General features: G+C 42.8%; 1 protein-coding gene across 1 annotated transcript in view; it reads right to left on the minus strand.

The window, feature by feature from the left end:
- Window positions 1-1114: 1114 nt before the first annotated feature.
- Gna13 (G protein subunit alpha 13) overlaps window positions 1115-24828 on the minus strand; it is a 39309-nt gene continuing 15595 nt past the window's right edge. Inside the window, exons 3-4 of the mRNA XM_075990275.1 lie at window positions 9964-10014; window positions 1115-6225 (exon numbers count right to left, since the gene is read on the minus strand). Of these exons, the coding sequence (XP_075846390.1) occupies window positions 5653-6225; window positions 9964-10014 (624 nt within the window). The 3' untranslated portion in view covers window positions 1115-5652. The remainder of the gene's footprint in view (window positions 6226-9963; window positions 10015-24828) is intronic.

Here is a 24828-nt window from a genome sequence, read left to right on the forward strand (position 1 = left end):
CACCAATCCTGGAGCTTATGGACTAAGCCAGGCTGGCTGGCTGGCCAATGAGCTTCACGAATCTATCTCCAGCCCTGACATTACAGGTGTGAACTACCATGCCTGGCTTTTCACGCGAGTTTTGAAGGTCAAGCCAAAGACCTCGTGCTTATGAAGCAGGCACTGAGTCATCTCTCCAGCAGAGAACGGCTGTCTCTTATCGTCTAAGGCCTCTGGGCTGACCATCTATTTTTATAAATAGATTTATGGGAATAGACAACGTAAAAAGGATACTTGGTGGTTCTAAACCCCATACTACAGTCTAATGAGAAAGTATTGGGCCAGCGTCAGGCCAATCCCAATAGAACATTCCACAAAATCCCTGGCTAGCGTTTCTCAAAACTGCCAGTGTTGGCATAAACAAGAAAGTCTGGAGAACAAGGGACAAGCAACAGTTGAGAAGAGAGGACAAATGCAATGCAGGATCCCGCATGGCCTCCAGAAGAGGACTTCAAGGGGAAACTGAGGTATCACGTGAGGTTTTCATATACAGCCATCCTTTTCGTACCGGCTCTTTGTGACAGTCTCGTTCTAGACCAGACTGCAGTCAGCCTGACCAGGCACTTGGGTCAATCCTCCTGGCATAGCCCTCCTGGAGCCGGGATTAGCAGTTGTAAACTCCAAGCTCAGCTTATTATTGGCTCGTTAGTAGTGACAAACACACCAAAGAATGCCTGGTGTTCACCGGGGAAGCAGCAACACGTGAGATGCTGGGAAACCTTACTACCCACGCCTCCACCGCCCAACCGTTTACTGGAGGGAGAAAAATGAGTGGAGACGTGTTGCGTTTTAAATGCCAATTTGACGACAGCAGGCTTAGGAGTAATCCTGCTGTAACTGGATAAGACTGGGGTGGAGAAGCCTTCAGAGACCCAGCGCCTCCGAGAGACACAAACGCGGGGAGGGGGGGGGACAGGACAGGTGTGTCCCTTTCTGCTTCACGACAGTAGAGGCCTGAGTGAGGACTCCGTGAAGGCTGCGGGTAGACCCCCGTGCCTTCAGCAGGGTGTGCTAGCTTCTGCTTTCAAATGTGAAGCTCACTCGGGGGTCAGAGTTGAAACATCATGCTATCAAATCGTTTATAAATGTTTATTAAATGTCAGTAATTTTTACAAAGCAAATATTAATAGTAAGGAAACAAATTTTTGCAAAAATATGTACAAAAGTAAAAAGCCTAAATGAATAGCAACTCGTTTTATAAAAAGAAACCATTCCTTCCACTCACAGACCTCCTGGAGAAATAATTTACTGCTACTCTGGAACCAAAGCACTGGCCAAAAGAAATTTACAACAGTATCAGACAATGTGCCTAGTTCCTGGAAAGTTATAAAAAGATGTACAGAAAAAAAAATCTAAGCCACAAATACTTTTATTCAGGGTAAAATAAACCATGTCTCGTTAGGAGTGGTATCTGCCACGGTCGCACTGAGTGCTTCGGATAAGGCTTCTTGTGCCCCGCGAGCTCACACGTAATAGAGAAAAGCCATCTAGTATTTTGCGATTCTGCTTTCAAGTAAGAAAGAGGTAAAGAGAGGTTACACAGTGCAGTCTGCTTCATCACCCTATGCGCTCAACCAGAACGCATTGCCTCCTTCCTCCCCGGCACTCCTGCAACCATCAAACGGGTACGGTTAGGGCCAAAATCGCCACTCTTTTTAGCAGTGCTGTATCTGTGAATAAAATCAGAATCACATAGCAAAAAGGTGGTTTCTTAGGATCAGTGATTGTCACAGATTGGAAGTTTATGCTTCCTGCATTCAGGTAGGCTTCAATCCATCTGGAGTTTCATCACCGTTAACACAGCAAAGGTCACAAAAGTCTCTTGATAGCCCACAAGATACAGGCACGTGTGCTTGAAAAGGCAAGCGGTAGTCTCTGCTCTTGGCGGAGTCAGGAGATCTCAAATTCAAGATGAAGAGTAGACAGGGGGACCCCATCTCTAAAGCACACAGCTATACAAACAAATGGAAAACAATGTTCTGTGCCATTCCCTGGCACTTAAAACTGGATGGTTAGACCTGAACGCTATATATAGGGATGAACAGGTCAATTCAATGCTCATATACATTCAGGCGGGTGAAGAATGATAGTGGACACACACCGCTTTGGTGAATCGGGCAAGCGCCTGCCAGGCGAGGCTAGGGGTATCCAGCTGATGGCATCTGAGAAGGCACCATCAGGTTTGAACACAGAATTCAATCTTTAGTGGAAACTGACTAAGTCCTAACGTCGTACCATAAGCAAACGGGCATCATGTGCCCCATGCTTTCTAGACTGAAAAGCCATCCCAGCGTTAAAGGAAGAAAAGAAAGGAGAAAGAGCTTTCTCCTGAGCAGCACAGCACAGGCTCGCTGGGCTCGTGGGATTCAATGTGCTGAAACCACAGGAAGATACAGCCAAGGCCTATTTCCAAATGAGAGGACCTGCAAGACTGTACTCTCCATCTTTTAATAAAATTAAAAGAAATGAAAAGGTAGCAGAGCGGCTTTCTCTAGGTTTATTTGGGAATTTGTTACAAAGGTTTGACTGGGCTTTACAGGTAGGGTGCATGAGTTCATACAGGAAATTCAGATTAACACTGACACTTGGTCTCCTCGAACGAGAAATAGGACATCACTACAAACTGTGATCCAGAGTAACGTTTCAAATGGTTTGTTTGGGTTTTGCCTAAATGTATCATTAAATAATGAAAGCACCAATTTGAGGGATTTCCAAATAGCTTGAGTTTCAGGATATAACCACATAACTTGGGAGATTTTATTCTTCATATAAACGAGGCATAACCGGATGTGAACACCAACGCTGAGGAACACATCCCGTCAGCATTTGGGCTTACACTGGACGGTGGTTGGTTCACTTAGAGGGTACAGGCTGCACTGCATCTGACAACACTTGTCATTTCTGGCACCAATGTGGTCCTACTTTCTCTCACTTGAAATCAACAGCTGCCACCAACTGAGCAGGCATTTCCCTGGAGAGCCTGGGCTGGAGAGCCTCCCAAGGACCCACCAGGGCACTGTGAGAGAAAACGTGCTCCTCTTCAGGGTGCCCTGGCTTGTTTGGCTGCAGCTGCCCTCTGGCTATCAAAACCCTTTCCAGATAGAAAAACTGAAATGGAGGCATCAATTTAATACAGACAGCATTTGGCAGAAAGCAGCATTTCAGAAGATTAGGCATATTTAAGTGGCAGAAACGCACCTTCAAGATGATAAGAAGCCCTTTCCCCGTTAGAAACAATTAAGGTTAAATCTATGGTGTCTTTCATTTATAAGGCAACTCTGTAAAATGTAAAAAAATTTCAAAGTCAACCAAGACACTTGTGTGATCGTGCAATGCAGGAAGGGGTAGTTAGGCACGGGTCAATCCACTTGCCCAAGACATGCAAAGTCCAATGCCCCACGGAGCTTCGACTCCAAGTCTCACTTTAGGGACTGGGGGAGTCAGAGGCAGCGCAGGGAGGGTGGAGCACCTTCTCAATTCTGTTGGCTAAATTTTGCCTTCCTCTTCACACAATTCAATTCACAAAAGGACCTGACTTTCAGCTGTAAGATTCCTTTCAAACATGGACCAGAACTTTTTGGCTGAGCCTGATAGTTCTTTGAATTCTAAACAACCCGGTATAAACTGCAAGTAAGCAATCCACTGCTTCAGAATGTACTAGACTGCATTTGGTTCTGAGCGTCTGCATGCTCCAGAAGGATGCTGTGTCTAGCTGGGCGCTCTCGTCTTTTCTTGGCAATAGTCACAATGGAGAAAGTCAGTGATCTGCTCTGACAGGCACGGTTTCTGTTCTCACCAGAGTCAGGTGTAACTGGACATAACTGCTTTCTGGAGGGACTGACTTCTACCTTCACTGCAGTTAGTTGTGGCCAATGCACAGTAATGCTTGCTAAATTAACACAAAACAAACCAAGTGTTACCGTGCACGTGCTCAAATGTCCATCAGCCCTGGAGTTATGCTAACCCATACACTTAAATAATACATTCTTTTTGGCAAAAAGGACTAGATGTACAACATTTCAAACATACATAAATTATGCTACCAACACCTGCACTGTGATATTGGACTACATGTCTTAAGCTCATGTATTACCAGAGGCAAGAAAACACTGGAATTTATAAATAAAAAGACAGCAAGAGTTCAAATCCAAGACAAGTCAGGTCTGTTGAGAACACATCCCTCGTTAGGACACTAAGAGGCCCAGTTCTCACACCGGCCATCAAGGACTAAGGAACACCACTGCCTGCGAGCCACCAAGTTGACCAGTCTTTGAGGGCCCAATTTCTTGCCTGAAAAGAGTCACACAGTAACGTGAGAGGCACCACAGTCCTCATGCATTCTCCAGGGAAAGCAGGGGTGTGCTCAGGCTATGAAAACTCCACGGGCCAGCTGGAACATGACAAATGCTTTCGTATGCTAGTCACTATGGGTATCTCTAATCACAAAGCTACTTTATGGGCATGGTTTAACTTAGCAGTGCTTGTGTTTGTGTGTGCACGCATGTGTGTGTGTGAAAGGCAAACCTCCTAAGTATGGACCAAAAGAATTACTTGTCCTTAGATGCATTCTTAAGACATTCAAATGTACCTCAATAAGGTTGTCATCTCCTACACAACAGCAGCACCAACACATACAAACTGTGTCCACAGGGACACTAAGCATGAACGGGATACTCAAAGGATGACTTCTTGCTATTTCACAGGAAAATACTGCCCACCAAGCTCTTGGTGACAAAGAACCCCCAAAACACCACAGTTAGAGCTGCTGAGATTGAGACAGGAGGGCAAAAGAAAGAAGACCCAACAGAGTTTTCCTCCAGCAAGGCACGAAACCAATTGAGACAGACACATGGCACTCTGGAACAGCTATGGTGCATGCCCTTTCTAGTTGCTGTTATGGTAAAAATGTTTCTAACACAGCATATTAAGTTACTGCTACTTAAATATGGAAAAGGCAAACTGCACGCCACTGGTTATTTTAGATCAATATAGTCCATGTACCATTTGTGAGCGCACCAGCATCAGACCGAATTCCGTACTGTAAACTTAAACACTAAGACATTACCTTCAGAAGCTACAGACACCGAGAAAACTACTGCTGCGTGTGGAAGCAAGTGCGACACAGCGCAGCTCAGCCTCCGAAGACCTAGGCTGCCGGGCCCTAGACTGAACTTCCTCTAACAGCCCCTTCACGCTGTGTAAGGCACTCTCTCTCGGGTCTCATCTTAGAGTTGAACATTCCTAGTCTCGTCCCTACAAAGAGTTAAGGATGCTGCCTACTCTTGGCACTGCAGGAAAACTCGGCTAGCAAGCAGAAGAATTCAAACCTGAAATTCACCTAGTGTGAGGCTGACCAGGAAGTTACACCTAGACTTGAATGGAAGCCGAGGTGGAAGCAATCAAAGCCTGGATTCCAGCAGATATTGGCAATGTGTTAAGAGAGCAGATTTCAGTCCCACACTGAAGGCCGCAGAAGGACAAGGTCTCTAAGAAGTTAGACACAGAACTGAGACTTTTCTAATCGCTGTTGTAAACTGCTATTTAAAAAACAAAAACAAGACAAACAGAAACAATCAAAACCACAACAAGGTATTAAAATAGCAAGTCTTGTCATCACTGGAGCATGAGCTGTTTGAGGTTGTCGTGGAGGATTGTGTCCTTCACGTCGCGGAACACGAGGCGGATGTTCTCCGTGTTGATGGCGGTGGTGAAGTGGTGGTACAGTGGCCTCTGCTGCTGGTCCCGGCGTTTGCCCCGGAAGCATTCCACCAGAAACTTTTGGACGTCTCTTAAGCAGTGTGGGTCCCCTTCAAAGTCTAAGAAGTAGTCTTTGATGCTCACAACTTGTACTTTCTCTTCAAGCAAGTCTGTCTTGTTTAGGAAGAGAATTATAGAGACATTGCTGAAAACCCGGTTATTGACAATTGTTTCAAAGATGTTCAGAGATTCTGTAAGGCGATTGGTCAGGCGATCCTCCATAAGCACCTGGTCAAATTCACTTGAAGACACAAGGAACAGTATTGATGTCACACTGTCAAAGCATTCAAACCAACGTTTCCGTTCTGATCTCTGGCCGCCTACGTCAACCATTTTGAAAGGAACATTTTTAATTTCAAAGTCGTACTCGTGGATGCCTTTGGTGGGTCTCCTGGCAAGCAGAATATCTTGCTGTGATGGAATGTAATCCTGGAAGAGAAAAGGGTTTACACTTAGGAGTCCACAAGTAGCAATAATGGATGTGTAAATTAAATAATTAAAAAAAAAAAAAGACAAGGTCTTACTAGTAGCCTGAGCTGGCCTCTAGCTTGAGATCCTTCAATCCTCCTGTCTCAGCCTCCCAGGGGCTAGAATTGCAGGTGTGAGGCCCCACCACCGGCGCACCTCACATGTAGGTGGAATTCCCAGCTGACTTCACCCTCCTGCACCGCCACTAGTACCCACTCCTAGGTCAGGCCAGAATCATTTCAAGGCCCACGCTTCTCCATGCTGTTCCTCGCCCCTCTAAAAACAGGAGGATCTGAGAATATAATTCACGAGGCTCACTTTCCATGCTTGGTTCTGACCTACTCTCTAATTTGTTACAAAGCTTCTTCATTGTACACACCTCCTTCATGACGGTGAATAAGCCCCATTCTGTCATACGTGTGAAAAACCTTTAACCTAGCACAAGTGACTATCAGTGCGCATGCATGGCTAGTCTGTTTCCAGGCAACGGTTCAAACAGCTCTTACTCACTTGATGTGGGATTCCCCTCTGTATGCTATGAATATGTTTTATTACCACTGGTTACTAAAGAAGCTGCTTCAGTCTATAGCAGGGAAGACTATAACTAGGCTAGAAAAGATATATAGAGAGAGTAAGCAGAGTCAAGGAAAGGCCACATAGCTGCGGAAGGAAACAGATGCCCTGGAACCTTACTGGAAACCCATGAGCCTCGTGGTAAAATACAAAATAATAGGAATGGGTTAATTTAAAATGTAAGAGTTAACTAGAAATATGCCTTAGCCATTGGCCAAACAGCGTTGTAATTAAAATAGTTTCTGTGTTATTATTCGGGTCTGAGCACCAGTACTCTGCTGAGGAACAGGACATGCACACCCGCACACTTGTCCTGGAAGAGCATCACTGTCAAGAAGGTTAGCTCTTCCCGAACCCTTCATGTGGCTACGCCACGACGACTAGGCTGACCTGTACTCTTGCCTCTGCCTCCTCAGTGCTAGGATCACACATTTATGCACATGCGAGTGTGTGAGTGTGTGCCTGCACAGGCGCGTGTGCACGCTCTCATGTTTAAGGCGGAGTATTGCTATGCTGTCCTGGTTGACGTGGAATTTGTTGACAACTCTTCTGCCTTAGTCTACACGTTCTAAGACTGCAGATCCTACCACCATCCTGGGCTTTCCAGACCTTGTGAGCATGGAAACAAGCTCTTGAACAAAGGCAGCTGCTAGCTGCCGGAGAGTAACTGCACCCCAGTGGCACACTTCCTTACATGCCCTGACTGGTTCTTCTTTCTTAGGCTAGTACTTTTCCACAAGACCCATGGCTCTTTGGCAAAACTCAAAGAGGAGCAGTTTTAATACTTAGCTTCATGGGCAAAATATTTTAAAAGTCAAGGTAGGATGGAAAACTGACTTTACAAGCTGTCTGCATTTTTGTCTTTCCCAGGGCTCAACACATAGTAGGGTCTCTGCAGCTTTAACAGGAGAGAAGCAAACAGGATTCTGTGACTTGTCCTAAGTTCACAGGATGGGTGAGCAACACAGCCCGGCCAGCTTTACTCTCCTCCCCTTCCCAACAATGCGCTGACCACACAGCTCTCCTCTGCGCTCTCTGGGCTTCAGAACTCTTCTCAGTTCAGCAGTTTAAGCACCTACTATAAATGGCTGGGACTGGCTACTTATTTACAAGCTATTTGTTGATTGCCTACTTTGAGCCAGGCACTGTCACTAGGCACCAGGGACTTAACTCTTACTATAAAGATGGAAGCCGGGTCCTCATGAAAGAATGGGTAAAAGACAAAGTAACCATCAACTGTGATACATGCAACAAAGAAACAAGGGCTAACTAATACAGACAGGAAAAGGATGACAGCTATGGAAGTGACCTGCGGTGGAGTTCAAGGTCGTCTTTGACTACACAGTAAGTTCAATTCTAGCCTGAGCTACAAGAGACCTTGCCTCAAAATACAACCCCAGCAACAATGAAAAGATGTATGTGAATGGTGTGATTAGAGAAAAACCTAACTGAAAACAGAAAAGCAGATCAAATTAGCTCTATTTAAACTGTAAGAAAGCACTCTTTAAAAAGAAAATCATTAGCCAGACATGATAGTGCATGCCTTTAATTCCGGTGGAAGGCAGACACAGGCAGATCTCAATGAGTTCAAGGCTAGCCTGGTCTAAAAAGCAGGTTCCAGGGCTGTGTAATAAGAGCTAGTCTTGAAGAGGACATGGGCTTAGTTCCCAGGATCCACATGGCAGAGGTAACTCCAGTTCCAAGAAAACCACCATCTTTGTCTGGGCTCCTGGGGGACCAGGTAAACACAGTGGTGCACATATACACATATAGACAAGCACTTATACACAAAAAATAAAAATAAATACATTTTAAAAAATGTTTAGGGTGGAGGAGGTAAACTCATTCAGTGAAGTGTATGCACGCAGCATAGGCCTGAGGTCCTGAGTCTGGATCCCCAGTACCCACATCAAAATGGTGGGTGTTAGCAGAGCCCCACTTACATCCCAGAGTTGGAGAGGTGGGGACAGGACGGTACCAGGGAGAAACCTTGTCTCAAACAACCAGAAGACACACAACCCCAAAAGCAGGCACCTCGACTCGCGTGTGCACACGTGCATCCACATCCCCACCTACACATCATCCCCCAGTGCTTTCCTCCGCTTACAGGCATTGTGTGCACAAAGTAAGTTAGAAAGAACCCAAGTCCTGGGAGGTTCTTATATCTATGCGGGAAAGCAAGTAAAAAAAAAATACTCCTTTAAAGGCAAACAAATGTAATTAAACCTTAGTTTGTTTTTAAAACAGGTTGGCCTTAAACTTAAGATCTTCTGTCCCAGCCCTCTGAGTGTTAGAATTGCAGATGTGTGCCATCACATCACACCCAGCAGGCAAATTCAGTAGGAAAAACATAAGGAAAATGTGAACATGAACCTGCTGGGGAAAAAAGTACAGGTCCTGGCACCCCAAGTACATGGTATGCGACTCTCCCACCCGCAGCAGACTAGTTCTGGGTTTTTCATCAGCACGCTAATACTGAGGCCTCAGCGCCCAGAAGCTCTCACAACAGAAATCTAAGAAGAGGCAAAAGCAGCTGCACTAGAGTCTGTGACTAACAAATTACCTCTCGGGCAACAGCTCTAAGCAGTGAAAACCTTACTTCCAACGACTCTTGGGTATTCGCCAATGCAGAGAGCAGACAGTGGAGCTCCTGCCTGCCATGGGTACAGGAAAGCCATAAGCAGGCCTCAGCCTAGCTGAGTCAGACTCTGGAGTAAACACTGGGAAGATAACAAGCTCCTTCCAAGGGTGACTCTCTTCCCTCAGTTTCTTCAGCAGACCTTGAGGAAAGAGCTCTATTTCCCTGACTCCAATACAAAGGAGTCTTGCTCTATTTCTGATACAGAAACCCCAACAATATTGGAAAAATAATAGATGATGTGCAATCTCATTTTGAAACACAAATTTCTTTCATGTTGAAAAACGAGGAAAACTGTCAGTGTTTGTAGCTACGAAGCTTCTTAAAGAGCATGAATGGCACTGCCACCAGAAGTAACGGAAAAGGCAGGATGCTTAGCATTTTCTCTAACTTCCCTAACAAGCTGCCCCCCAATTAAAAAAAGGAAAATGCGATCCTGATAACTGCTTCCAAGCATCAATGACCAGAACCATTGCTTTGAAACTTACTGGTACTCCAAGTTTATCCAAGTTATCCAGGAAATACTTCACAGACTCACCCTGAAAACAAGAAGAAAACAAAGTTACAAGGGCTTAGATGCTACAGTTTATGCTGTGCTCTGGGGCCCTACACTTGGTCCAAGCATACTTTGCTCAGTCACATTCAGGAAAGCTGAAGCAGGACTACCAAGTGTAAGGCCAGGTCAGGATACATAAGGGAGACTTTTGTCTCGAAAAGAAAAAAAGGAAAAAAAAAAAAAGAAAGAAAGAAAAGAGAAGAAAAAAAGAAGAAAGCAATCAGGAAACAAAGAAACTACTTTGACAAATACTAACTTTAAAGCACTTCTAGGCCCTGGGTCAGTCCTCAGCACTACATTAAACAAATACACAGCCAACCAGAAGCCCACAACAGGCACCTACATTTGTTATGGTTTAATGGATGACAGCAAGACATTTGCTCCTGCACTTGACCTGTGACAATAGGTTAGCTTGACCGAAATAAAGGAAAACAATGTCTGCATTACAAAAGTTGTCACTGCAAAAGTTTCCAAGTCACTGTAGAGATTTTTGTCATGACACCAAATTTGGTAGGCCTAGTTTCCCGAAGGCTGGGTCCCTGTGGGCCTAGAAAAGAGTTTCCTTCTCAGGTCCCGCTACACTGAGGGCTCTGTCTGCCCCGCATTATGAATGGGTCGTCATCTGGCCACAGGTTAGTAGCACCTGACACTGGACAATGGGAACACAGCAGATAACTGAGTTATACAAAGCTTTCAAACACTGGCATGTTTTATTATACAGCATTTAAAAACCGTATTTGCCAACAAGTATGCCCATCTTATCACAAGTCTGTGGAAGGCTGTCACATTCCCAGTGTCGGGCAGATTCGGGGTTTCCTATATTTGAACACTAGCTGGAAGCTCAAGCTTTATACTTCTAGCAACAAAAACTTCAACTACTTTCCTTGAGATAGCGGGGTAGCCAAGTGTCCAAATGCCAGCCACTACTTTAGGCAAAAGCAGCATGGCCTGGAAAATGATGGCTGGAACAGCTCAAAGTAAGTCTACATCCTTCAGTTTCTGAGACAGTCGTCCAGTTTCTGTTTCAACACACAGTCATCAGAAAGATACTCAAGGTGAAGACTGAACATAAGTAACCATTTTACTGTTCAATCTAGGGCAGTCTTTCTTCATCCAGGGAAACCAGCTATGGTTTGGGGCTGTGTCACGCCCACACACACTTCTGGCCACAAAAACAAGCGGATGAAGAACACAGCAATATGGACGGAGGCTCCCATACTCATCTGCTTCTCTTTACCTGAGGCACAGATGGTTGTGAGCTGCCAGAAGGGGGTCCACTGGAAGAGCAGACAGTGTTGAGCCATCTCTTCAGCCCCAAGTTTTCCCTTCCCTTCCCCTTCCTTCCTTCCTTCCTTCCTTCCTTCCTTCCTTCCTTCCTTCCTTCCTTCCCTCCCTCCCTCCCTCCCTCCCTCCCTCCCTCCCTCCTTCCTCTTCTTCTTGAGGTAGGGTTTCTCACTTTTTAACAAATAGTTTTAATACTCCCCCCTTCTTTCTTTTGAGGCAGAGTTCCAGTGAATAACCAGAATTGGCTTTGAACTTACAGCAGGACTTTGAGGCCTCCTGGGTGCTGACATTAAAGGAATGAGCTACTGTGTGGCGTTTCAATACCAACTTTGAGTACACAGCTTTCGGTACCTTTCCATTTATATCCACAGTGATCCTTTGGACAGAGTTAAACATTTTTAACTGCTAAGCTCTCCTGGTTCCTCCTTCCCATACAGGGGAAACATTGAGTTCATTCTTCAATAGAGAATCTAGACAAAGATAAAAGAAGCCTACTGGTGGCACAGCCTGAGATCCTGGCACTTGGGAATCAGAGGTGCAGTCTGGATTATGTGAGCCTTGCCTCAAAGAACAACAACAATAAAAGAAAAGAAACCCATGTACGAGTCGACAGTAAAACTTCAACTACATAAAAAGCATTAAGACTAGTAATCTTACAAAGGTAAGATACATGAAAGTGAGAATGCCTTCACCACGAGGACGTGAGTACTATCTGAAGCAGCATCCTTCCTTCCCTTCCAAGTAAATACTTACACCACCCTATTGTTTGAGGTTTACAGAAAACAGTACACATCCCAGAGGCATTACAAACACACACAAAACTCTTAGAAAGTTAGGAACACTACGCCCCATAAAATCTCTAATGGCCTTTGGTCTGCCCCAAGAACTTACTCGGCATGAACAAAGGATGCACACCAAAGGACATTTAAGCTGGGAGTGATGGCCCACACCAGAGATCAGGAGTTCACAATAGCAACAGCTTTAGAGCCACTCCAAAAGGAATAAATAAATAAAATGTCATTGATTCAGTGCCAATTACAACAATAAAATTTGGAACATTATTTTTCCGCACAGAATTAGGAAAGAAATGTAATGAATCCAGGTATACTTAAACCTAAAATATTGTGTTATCAAATATAAATATTTGAGATCACCGCCACGTATAAAATACTTGTGCTAGTAAATGCTAAACTGAAGTAGTCATACTTCATAGTCATAAAGTCAAAGCCTACAACCTTGACCTGCAAGGCGTTCTTTAACTTTTGTTCCTGCAAATGTGGCACAATACTCACATAGTGGCAAAGTCCAACCCGTGTTTATGTCAGGCTCTTTAGTCCTTTATCATACACGGCTAAACTATACAAACGTTTCAGGAAAAAACCCATCCCCATTGTTCGTATGTGCTTGGACTTACCTTGCTATTGTTAAAAAGATCTTAATTCTATAGCAGCACATGTTGATTCAAAGAGCTGTGAGACTTAGCTCAGTTGTATATTAACTCTTTAAAATATGGGTAAAGGTAACTGCAGCATTGTAGGTAAGTATAGCCTATAATCTAGAAAGGCTGAAGCTGGGGGATTGCCATGAGTTCATGGCCAGTTTTCCTTACAGGGTAAATTCCAAGTAAGCTTAGGATATCCAATAAGACCCAGAGCAAGAAGAGAGAATAGGAGGAAAAAGGAGAAGAAAAAGGAGGGTGGAGGAAAGAAGAAGAAATCATGGCAATTTTAGAACTACAAATACTTTAAACAGTTCAGAGTGCATACAGCTCTTCTCGAGGCCTTATATTTGGTTCCCAGCAGTCAACAGCCACTTACCTGTACTCACAATCACCTGTGACTCTAGCTTCAGGGGATCGGACACCCTCTTCTAGCCTCTGTGGGCACCTGCACTTGTTGCACATATACACACATACATAATTAAAAATAAATCTTAAAAAAGATTTACTTTTATGTGTACAAGTGTTTGTCTGCATGTATGTTAGTGCACCATGTGCCTGCAGTACCCACAGAAGCCAGACATGTCAGATGCCCTGGAACTGGAATTCTACATGGTTGTAAACTACCATGTGAGTACGGGAAACTGACCACATGGGTGTCCTCTGCAAGAGCACCAGGGCTCTTAACCTAAGAGACATCTGTCTAGCCCCAATAAAGGCACATCCTAAAACCAAAGCTACTACACACTTTCCACCACCTCTGTGCCTGTCTCTCAGTGCTGGGACTTCAGCAGAATGCTTCCCACACCTGACTGAAGGGTTCATCTGAAATTTTGTGGGCTCAGATTAGTTCCTAACTTATTAGAAATTCAAAATTTCATGAAAACCAAATAAGTGGTAACGATCACAGTAAAGTCATGTAATACAGACAAACAGGTCAGGGCCGTATAGTGACATCCTGTCTCAGAATGAAGGAAAAAGAAAAAAGTCATGGTGCAATTGCTATCAAACCTTGGCTTCTACAGACACTAAATGAGAGTGCATTCGGGACTTGGAAATTAAAATAATTTACACTCCCCACATTTAAGCATATGATGGACTTCGACTATTCCCGTCTTGCCTTCTTTCCTATCTCAGCCGTATCTACTCAAGGACATAATACATTCTATGTTATTTCTGTGGAAAACACATCTTGGTTAAAACTGTCTCAAATCAAAACAGTTATGTTGGGGCTGGAGAGGCGAGGCAATCTGGTCTCCCCCCCCCACCACTCTCTTTCTTAACAAGGTCTTGCCTATGCTGACCTTGAATTCAAGATACTCCTGTTGACACCTCCTGAGTTCTAAAAACCAGTAGCTTTTAAATGCATTGAAGAGAAGTAAAACCATGGAGAAAACTCTTCTTACAATCTCAAAAGCAAATAAACAAGCAAACAAACAAAACTAAAAAAGCACAAACTGTTTATAATCTACAGTGTACCCCTGAAGGCTATGAACACACAGCATGGTTTCTGACCCCAGGCTTCTGATGGTCCCTGTTGTTTGTGTCCAATGCTGGCTGCCTGACATGTTCACCTTCAAGAGCATGTGTGAACCAAGGAGGAAGGGCTGGGAGAAGGCTCCCTAACTAACTTTTTCTTAACAATTTCAGTACTCATGTCTTCTAGTTTACTAGTGCTGGTGTGAAGAAATAGAAGGGAATTGGAGTTCTTTCTTTAACCCTGAGTGAGTGATTTGACCAAGTTTCCAAACTTTCCTAGGTCCCTATTTCCCCAACAGTGGACAGAATTCAGAGGCTCAATAATCAATTCTTCACTGTACAAAGTACACTGACTTAAAGTTAGATTCTCATGTTGGACCATGATGGCACACACCTTTAATCCCAGCACTTGGGAGGCAGAAGCTGGAGGATCTCTGTGAGTTCAAGGCTAGCTTGGTCTACAGATCAAGTTCCAGGACAGCCAAGACTACAAGAAGAAACCCTGTCTCAAAAAACAAAACGAAACAAAAAACAAACAAACAAACAGAAAGAAGTAATAAACAAAGAAACAGAAGCAGGGAGATATATAAGTTCAAGACCAGCCTGATCTACGCGTAGAGTACCAGGCTAGTCACAGAAAGAATGAGACCAGTCTCAAAACAAAGTTGGATTCTCTTTTCAGTATAGGTCATGATATTAACCTGAATTTTGCTTTTACTGTCTCATTATCCAAGTCATGCAGCTTAGTGTCTCTATAAATACAACAGAGGACTTCATGGGGTGCATAAGGAACACTATAAAGACTTGTTGATCCTAACTTGAAATTGAGTTAGCTTTTCTTGGTCCAGTCTCTACTACCAAAAGAAATTTAAAATCAAATTTCACAAAAAAATCCATTTCCTGGTTCAGACTTAAAACCTCATAGTGTCACTTCTAATTCTTTTTCCTCTGCAAAGCAGGGAGGTAACTTTTTGGCTATGGACACTTAGGATCCATGTAAACGTGTAGACAACGGCACTGTAGCCTGTAGACCTGATTCCAGCCTCAAACATCCTGTTGGCCAAGTCAATGCACATCACCTGAGAGACTCCACAAACCTTCAAGTTGTAGCTAAGCTAGAAACAGATAGCTACATTGTCCCCCATTCCCGAGAATCATGTTATAAACGTACTTTCTTTGTTTGTAAAGACATGGGCCAGAAGTTAATCCAAAAGCTAAGAACCTATGCTAGAAAGTAATTTCTAAAAGCAAATAGACTGAGAGACCCAGTACACTTGACACCTACTGCCTCAGATGCTAATTCCAAGTGCTCTTCTACAACCTGAACTAGCCAAAGACTGTGTGTTCCTTTCTGAAGAATATCACACTTCAGCTGGATAGTCCAAGAATATACAAGAAGAAATCACCTATTCTTTGAGGGAAAACAATCAAAACTACTGACAGCTTTATGCCAATAGGGAAAAGGCAACTTTATTTGAGGTAGTTAAGAAGTAGAGGTTTAAAAGCCTTAGTGAGGGTTCAGTGGTTCAGAACACTTGTTGCTCTTCCAGGGACCCAAGTTCAGATCCCAGAACCCAAGTCAGGTGGCTCACATCTATAATTCTAGCTTCAGGGAATCCAATACCCTCTTCCAGCTCTGTGTGTTCCACATGATGCAGACACAAATATTTTACTCTAGAATGAAATCGGGGAAAATGTAGCAATGCCTTTAACAAAGACTGTCTGTGGAGTGATACTGGAAAGAATCTGCAACTTCAGCCACGATAGAGAACCACTGGATCATTTTTATTTATCCAGACTGAAGCTCAGCTGTCTACCCACAAACGACAGTACTCCTCAGGCCAAATCCAGCCCACTGCTTCTTTTAAGGCTCATTTCTCAATGATTGGGAAAAACATGAAGAGTATTTTTAACATGTGAAATGGTGTGAAATCAAATTTTAGAGTCTAAAAATAAAACTATATTGATGCACAGCCACACTCATCTCTGCTTCCACACCCTGCAGCAGAAGGGGGCAACAGAGGAAGCCCATGCTCACTCTCCTCTTTGTGTACCACTGCACAGGGCACTGAGGGTGATGGTGAGCAAGTTTTAAGATGAGGATGCTTCAAACAGCACCAGTACTGCCACGGTACTCCGCCCACCCCCTCCGCCAGCTACACTGACAAGTTCATATGCACAATAAAAAGACAAAAGAGGATTTTGAATGCCAGGCTTTTAATATGCACCACAACATCAGTACTTGCATAGTGATTACGCTAGATGGTAAAGCACCATGTTTACTATGTAATGCCACTGTAGCTAACTATAAGAATACAGTGTGGGTCAGCACTTACAGACTAAACATCTCCACCTATTTCCAAAGTTTCCATGTGGTTCACTGTTTTCCAAGCAAGGAGTGTCATTTACTGCTGGAGAGCTGATTAAGTCATGTTTGATTGCAGCAGCCAAACAAGCATGTCCAAAGATGACAGACTTAGCCTTTCAGTGAGAACTCAAGGTTGAGCACAGTAGGAATAACCTAAACACTAGGTGGATCTCTGTGAGTTCGAGGCCAATCTGGTCTACATACATATCACGTTCCAGGCCAGCCAGGGCTACAGAGCAGGACCCTGTTTCAAAACAAAATTAGAAGCAATAACAAACAGACTAATGATTTCTAGAACTTTCCTCCATTCTTGCTGAATTTATTATCAATAGTGCTCAGTCAGTCATGTCAAGTTTTAAGTAACTTTAAGTAGCCGAAGAACGGAGACAACAGCACATCAGTGCAGATGCACTGGACTCTGATGGTGGGAAAGTATGGGTGGAGCAGGGAAGGGAGTGGAGGGATAAACACGAAGCCACGAAAAGAGCGAGGCACTGAATTCCTCGTCAACAGGTACCAGGTGGGAAACACATTAAGTCCAACAGTGCCAATGAGGAATTTAATTTACTCTTGCAAACTTGGCCATCACTACATCCAGGAATTTTGTCAGAAATAGACAGTCAGTATTCTGGAAACATAGCTCAGTTGGTAGAACACTTTGCCTAGCATGCATGAAACCCTGGGTCTGACCCTCAGCACCAAGGTGCAGTGGCACACACCTGTAACCTCAGCACTTGGAAGGAGGCAGGAGAACCAAAGTTCAAGATCATCCTCTGCTTGATAGCAAGTTTGAGGCCAAAATGAACAACATGTGACCCAGTGTTAACAGAGAAAAGATGAAGGGAGGGTGAAATGAGTATTCTGATGCACCCTTGGCAAGTTCAGTGCCGTGGGCTGAGAGATGGCTCAGCCACTAAAGGCGAGGCTCACAACCAAACTACAAGTTCAGTGGCCCAAGAGTGGAGACATTTTACTAAATTTTCTGAGCATGGGTTTGAAATGGACTTTCTTCTTCTAGACAAACACTACCCTTAACCACTGCTGCTGAACACTGGTTTTTGAAATTAGCTTTGGGAAGAGTAGATTCTATTCTTGAAGGAGTTCAACCTAAAATTATAAGGCAAAGCAGTCTATTTTAGAGACGCTTATACTCTGGTAAATCCATCTCAACAACTGGCATTATGACTGAATCTCTAGCAACGTCAAACTGTTTTTATACACTCGCTGTGGTAAAAAGGAAGTGAATCCCCATTGTCACATAAATTTACGACGCATGTCCAGTTCCAAACTCCAACTTCAATTCCTGAAGCATCCTTCAGATCCTAATACAGGCACAAAATCCATTTAACTGCAAACTAAAGCTTCTCCCAGCCTTCTAGCCGAAGAGGTTAGCATGCAATGACAGCACGCTAGGAAGCTCAGTGGGAAAAACCTGCAATTTTTTTTGAAGAATTAACTGCACTCAATGAGATCGCATGCTCACGTGGCAATGTCTGTCTGCACTTGCTGCTCTGAGGATGGAGAGTAGGTTCTCACACATGCTAGGTACATACTGAGCTACATCCCTAACCAAAGACATTTTCAAGGGTCAGATGTGTAAAATATTATTACACATCATCATTAATGGGTGAATATTTACAACGGATTTTGAAGGTAACAGTAAGCATTGAGCCTGAACAGGCAAAAACAACTTGATTCTTCTGGTCAGTAAAGCCACTCTTACAAAAAGCTATACATAATTTTATTGCATTTTGAATTGTACTGCTACGGAAGTTTGCAGAAACTTGTATTCTCTTATAATACTTAGGTATGACTAGCACAGTAATGCTTTTCATCTTATATCTTGGCATGAGAAGTTTCAACTACATTATTTGGCCCTTTAGTAAATGTGTTCTAGAAATTTATTTTGTTTATTTTGAGACATAGTGTGTAAGTATGTAAACCAAACTGTCCTCGAACTCACTATGTAAACCAGGCTGGCTTCAAACTCAGAGACCCGTTTGCCTCTGACTCGGAAGTGCTGGGATTAAAGGTGTGTGGTAGCATGTCAAACACCTATTTTGTTTTGAGGTGAGTCATGCTATGTTGCCCGGAAGCCCGAATGCCTGAGCTTAAGTGATCCTTCTGCTTCAGCCTAAGGACTACATAGCTGGTGCAACCACACCCAGCTTAGGTAAATGGTCCTTACTGGTACAGACCAGAACTGTTTGACGTGCTTATTAACATAACACAGGTTCTCCGGTCTACTAAAAATTTGTCATGCCAAAATCTTAGAAGCTGCAAGAGAAGAGATTCAGATGCAGTCATCCTTGGCATCACTTCACATCTCCACATACATTTTAAAAATAACTTCATCTTTTGTGATTATACAAAATGAACGTTTAAAAAGCCTGGTAAGGGTTAGAGAGATGGTTCAGGGGTTAAAAGCACTTGATGCTCTTCCAGAGGACCTAAGTTTAGTTCCCAGCATCTATATCAGGCAACTTACAAATGCCTGTAACTCCAGCTCCAGAAGACCCAATGCCTCTAGTCTCCACAGGCGCTTGCACAAGTCACATGCGTGTACACACTCATTAAATTTAACTAAGTTAAAAACTATAAAAAACAAAGCTTTGAAAGCCTGATAAAAAGGGCTAGAGATTGCTCAGTGGTTAAGAGCACTACGTTCCGGAAGACCCAGGTTCAATTCCCAGCATCCATGAGGCAGCTAACAACCATCTGTAATCCTAGTTCCAAGGGATCTGAAGCCCTTTTAGTCTCCAAATACACTAGGCACTCAAGTGATTTAGGCATACATGCAGCAAAATACACATACACATAAAATTAAATAATAATAAAAAGGTGTGATTAAAAATGCCAAGCCACTAAGACTCTAGGTTAGAAATTTAATTTACTTTCATTTTATTACAAGAGTAGGTTTTAAGCAACACTGCATATTCTTCATAATTCAATTAAGTCACACATGTACGCAGACTCACACAAAAATCAAGGCTCCACTTGAGTTTAGGGACAGCCTGGTCTAAAATGAAAGAACGAATGAATGAAGATTGAATGGAGGCTCGAGGATAGGGCTAGACACAGGTTTACTATCGAGAAGCTCATCTGACTGGGATTGGTAAGGGAATGATTTTGAAGAAAACTCTGGGAATAGAGAAGGACCAAAGATCCAATCTACTTATGTTGCTTGGTTAAAATCTACCAGGCAACTGTGGTGAGCCACACCTGTAAGCTCCAAACCTGAAACAGGAGGGTCTGTGAGTTTAAAGCCAGCTGGCAAGACCTTGTCAATAACAACAACAGAAAAAAAAAAAAAAACAAACCCAAACCCAACCAAATCCCTATTTATTAGGAATCGCCTAGAACAAGAAGAAGACATTGTTCTCAGTGATAAATACTGACCCAGTGGGCCAGAATTACTAGTTTGAACACCAAGGGATTATACTATCTCCTGTTTTTATTTTAAGAATGAGCCCCAAAGCTAGACATGGTGGCAAATGCCTGTAAATCCCAGCACTTGAGGCTGAGACAGGAAAGATGCCATGAGTTCAAGGACAGCCTGGACTACACGACTATCAGGCCAACCCAGGAAAAAGAAAAGCTGGAGGTTCAACCTGTGCTTTTGCTTCCTTCCTCTGTACCCACACTAGTGTCAGACACAAATCCTTCCAGTCTCTACCCAAAGACCTTACTTTTCTTGGGAGAGGAGAGAATCCAAGCTGAAGAGTCTGCAGAGCAGCTAGACTTGCCCAATTTATAGAACTTAAAAATCTGAAGGACAGAAGCTATGTATGGTTTATCCAAGACTAATTTAAGGAGCAGAGATTGAAAGAAAACTATTTTAGAGGCAAGATTCAAATTCTTGGTTTTTCCCCAGTAAGAATCAGTTCTTGAAGAAACATGAATTTAAGATACACTCATTTTTACTCTTTCTTTCCACTGACTACATTTCTCCCAGCTGCCCTGCCCGCCCTTAGGAATCATACCCTTCTGTTGTTTGCACTGAGGGTTTGTGCATCCCAGAGTACCTTCGTTTGATAAATGGTCTCCTATGGAAACACCTAGACTTAAACTTTTGCTCTCTGTATTCCAGAATGGGGTTATTATCTTGTACATAGCAACAGCTAGAAGAACATCTGCTGGATGCTTTGTATTGTAACTTCCCCTTTTTGACATCCTGTTTCTATCTTGTATGTCCACAAACGCCAGTCACTGAGACTGTAACATATGGAATGATGGTTTTTAGAGTATGAATACTAAGTTTTATTATCTGCTTATAAAGATAAGCACAGAACACAGAAAAACAAGAGGTGAACTTAAGTGTATATGGCTAAGTTCTTCCAAAGCAAAAGTCCATTTATTTATTTTTAGTATGTCTTGATTTCATGAAAAACATTATTGGAAGTTACAGTATCAAGATGATATAAAGACAAAACTCAAAGATCTTCAGTGTAAGGGCAATCATTAAATGTTACTGCCAAACAAAAAGACACATAAGAAAAGTGATGAGGGCTACAAAAGAGAATATACAAGTAGAATTTTAAAATCACATTTATTCATGTGTGTGTGTGCATGCATGTGCACATACACAAGCTGTGGCGCATGTGTGGAGGTCAGAGAACAACTCCTTCTACAACATGGGTACTGGGACTAAAGCTATGCTGTCAGACTCGGCAGCAAGCACTTCCTTTACCCACTGCGTCAGCTCATTGGCTTTCCAACAGGACTGAAGGGACTGGATGATGGTGAAACCTGTACGGATAGTTAGGTTTCTGAATAATTGTCTTCTAACCAATAGCCAGGCAGGGTAGGGCCTAGCTCAGGTCTCCGTCTGCAGGATTAGGGGGAGCCACAGATCATATGGAATGTGGAAGGTTCTTGTCACAAGCAGACATTCTAAATACACACACAAGGACATTGGACAGATGTCAAATTCCAATAAGAACTGTAGGTAGCATGTATTATATATGTCTTAACTTCACCGTACCAGACTTTATGAGGAGAGTCAGAAGGCGAACTAAAATCTGATTGTTTGTACACTGGGAATTAGCTCTGTGCTTCAGTGTTTAGTTAGCAAACCTAATCCCCAGCACTGGGGGAATAAAACATCTACTCAGACAAACCATCATTGCTTCATCTCATAAAATGTGAAAAACTTAAATGCAAGGTAATTAGGTATGCTTTTAAATGAGAAAAAGTTTTCACTGAAAAGCATTAAAAAGATTTTTAAAGGGTCACATTTTTTTCTTTCTGAGCCTCTTTCAGTTGTTATGCCATCATCTAATAAGATTTTGATCTTCTGTCAAAAATCATTAAAAAATATCAAAATTCAAAAGAAAAATCTATCCATTCATCAATATTCACTTTGTGGGGAATGGTAGTATAGGTCTGTAATCAATCAATCATTAATCAATCATTATTCACTTTGCAGGGCCTACTGGCATAGGCCTGTAATTGCAGCTTCTTAGAAGCCTGGGGAGTTGAGGCAGGAGGGTTCTAGAATGAAGGCTAGGCTGGGCTACAGAGCAAGATCCTAACTCAAGAGACTGGGGAGGACAGTATGCCTGTTAATCCTGGTCTGTTTCACTTCTGCCCTTCTAACAGCTCCTCCTGCCTGGTTTCAAGGAACTTCTTTTATTGATCCATATCTCTGAAGTTTTATTTTTAGTTTTCATCTCGCTTTTCTCTGGAGAAAAATATTTGATGTTATACAAACAGTACACTAGTGTCACCTCTGTAAGTGTATGTAAAGCACCTCCCATCACAGGAACACAACAATATTTACTGATAGCAAAAGAAACTGCAATCTCCCCTTTGCTCTGTCAGTATACCAAACCAACTACCCTCTAAGTTAGTGAGATTAACTCTGTCAGTATACAAACCAACTACCTTCTAAGTTAGTTAGATTAACTCTGTCAGTATACCAAACCAACTACTCTCTAAGTTAATGAAATTTCAAATTTCTTTCTAGCATTTTCCATATCACATTTAACAATTCTAAGAGTCAAAATTAGTCAGTTACATTAATTCTCAGTATTTGAATTGTTTTTCAAAATAAATCTTCCTAAACCAATCTAAGATAGTTTATAACAAAGCAAAAATTTCCTCAAGGGGGCTGGAGAGATGGCTCAGTGGTTAAGAGCATTGCCTGCTCTTCCAAAGGTCCTGAGTTCAATTCCCAGCAACCACATGGTGGCTCATAGCAATCTGTAATAAGGTCTGGTGCCCTCTTCTGGCCTGCAGGGATACACACAGATAGAATATTGTATACATAACAAATAAATAAATATTAAAAAAATTTCCTTAAGAATAATACCTTTGGCTTATTTAAACCCAAGTTTAGTCTACTTCTTCTACCGCACAGACTGTAATAACAAGCAGCGTGTGAGAGACACCCGTGGAAAGAGCCACGCCATCAACTTTATTATGCAGGCTGCTAACTTGCCATGACTCTCAGTTAGTAAGTGCTTTATGTCAAATGTTTTAGATTTACCACCAAAATCATTTGTGAATAGTAATCTTTTTATTTATTTGTTTTTGTTTTGTTTTGTTTTTTTCAAGACAAGATTTCTCTGTAGCTTTGGTGCCTGTCCTGGAACTAGCTCTTGTAGACCACCAGGCTGGCCTTGAACTCAGAGGTGACTAGCCTGCCTCTGCCTCCCCAGCACTGGGATTAAAGGCGTGTGCCACCACTGCTCAGACGCGGCTAGTAATCTTAATTGATGTAATTTATCTACTAAAAGTAATTCCCCTGCTACAGAAGTCATAAAAAGAAAATACCTTACTTTATTAAAATGCTTTATTTACCCTGGAAGAACAGATATCCAATCATCCCTACTTGCGTTTATAAATGTGTGTCCTACAAAGGTGCTCAATTCTGCCAGTATCTCATGAAAGTAAAACCCACTTTACATGGGAAGGACATTCACGCTGCAGATGTGGGATAGCTCTGACCAACAGGATGGCAGTATGGTAAGATTTATCCCATACGGTACTGTTTAGAATCACTACTTTGGCTTCCTAAGAATCTCCCACTGAAGCAAAAAGTTCACACCATATCTAAAGAATCTACTGGTATGGAGAAAAATAACCTCCAGGAGATGCTAATGCTGCAACCATAAAGGGCAGGATATGAAGCTGGACAGAGTACCAAAGAGTTTATCTCAGAACCCAGTATGTATTCAAATACCAGCGGAAGAAAACCAATGTCAACAAGGATGTCTCAGATGGTATAGAGCATCACTGTGTGTTTTTTTTTTTACCCCTAGAGAGCATGAATAGTTTAGAATGCCACCGCTGCCTGTGACATTTTCAGGGTCTCGCACCCTGTTCTGGCCTCCCTGGGTGCGTGTGCACACGATGCATCACGTGTACATTCAGACACACACAAGGAAAAAATAATAAACCTTAAAATAAAATTTAAGTCATCTTCTCCAAGAAGCGAACAACTTTCCTACTCTCCAGTTTTCATGTAATACATTCAATACAATAAAGGTTAAAGTTCTGAGCCTTGAAAAATGCTTCAATGTTAAACTTTTGAAAAGAGCCAATCATACACAACCTGAAAACCATATAAAGAACAGACAGCTCAGTGCATGTGTTGGTTAGTGTTCTGTTTTGTCAACTTGGCACAAGCTAGGATCATCTGGGAAGAGGCCCCTTACCCGAGGAATTACCGTCACCAGATAACCTGTAGACAAATGTGTGGAATATTTCTTGATTAGTCTAGGAGGGCCCAGCCCACTAGAGGCAGTGCCACCCTGGAAAGGCTATCCTGGGTAGTACAGGAGAGCAAACTGGGCAACCCATGGCCCGCTTCATTCTGCTCCTGTCTCCAGCTTCCTTCCCTCAGGGACTGGCTATACCCTGCACGCTAAAGTAAACCCTGTCGTCCCCTACGTGTCCTATCACAGCAATACAGAAGCAAAGGACAGTGGGTAAAGGCACTAGTGTGTCAAAGCCTGCCGACCAGAGCACAGCCCATGCCTACACAGTAGGGCAGAATCAACTTTACGAGTTCTCCTCTGACCTCCATACAAGTGCCCCCCACACAAATGCTCACAGACCTCTTTTCACAAACACATGTTTGTGTAAATGCTCTCTAATACGTGCATGCACACACGTACACACACACATAGGAAAAAAAATCACACTTTGCCACAACTAGAAGTCTTTGGTACTACACTTTTTTTTCTTTTTGCCATTTTCCAAAAATCAATGCCTTCCACTGC

This window comes from Microtus pennsylvanicus, chromosome 11 (assembly GCF_037038515.1).
Source record: "Microtus pennsylvanicus isolate mMicPen1 chromosome 11, mMicPen1.hap1, whole genome shotgun sequence".
In the NCBI taxonomy this organism is placed as follows: Eukaryota; Metazoa; Chordata; class Mammalia; order Rodentia; family Cricetidae; genus Microtus; species Microtus pennsylvanicus.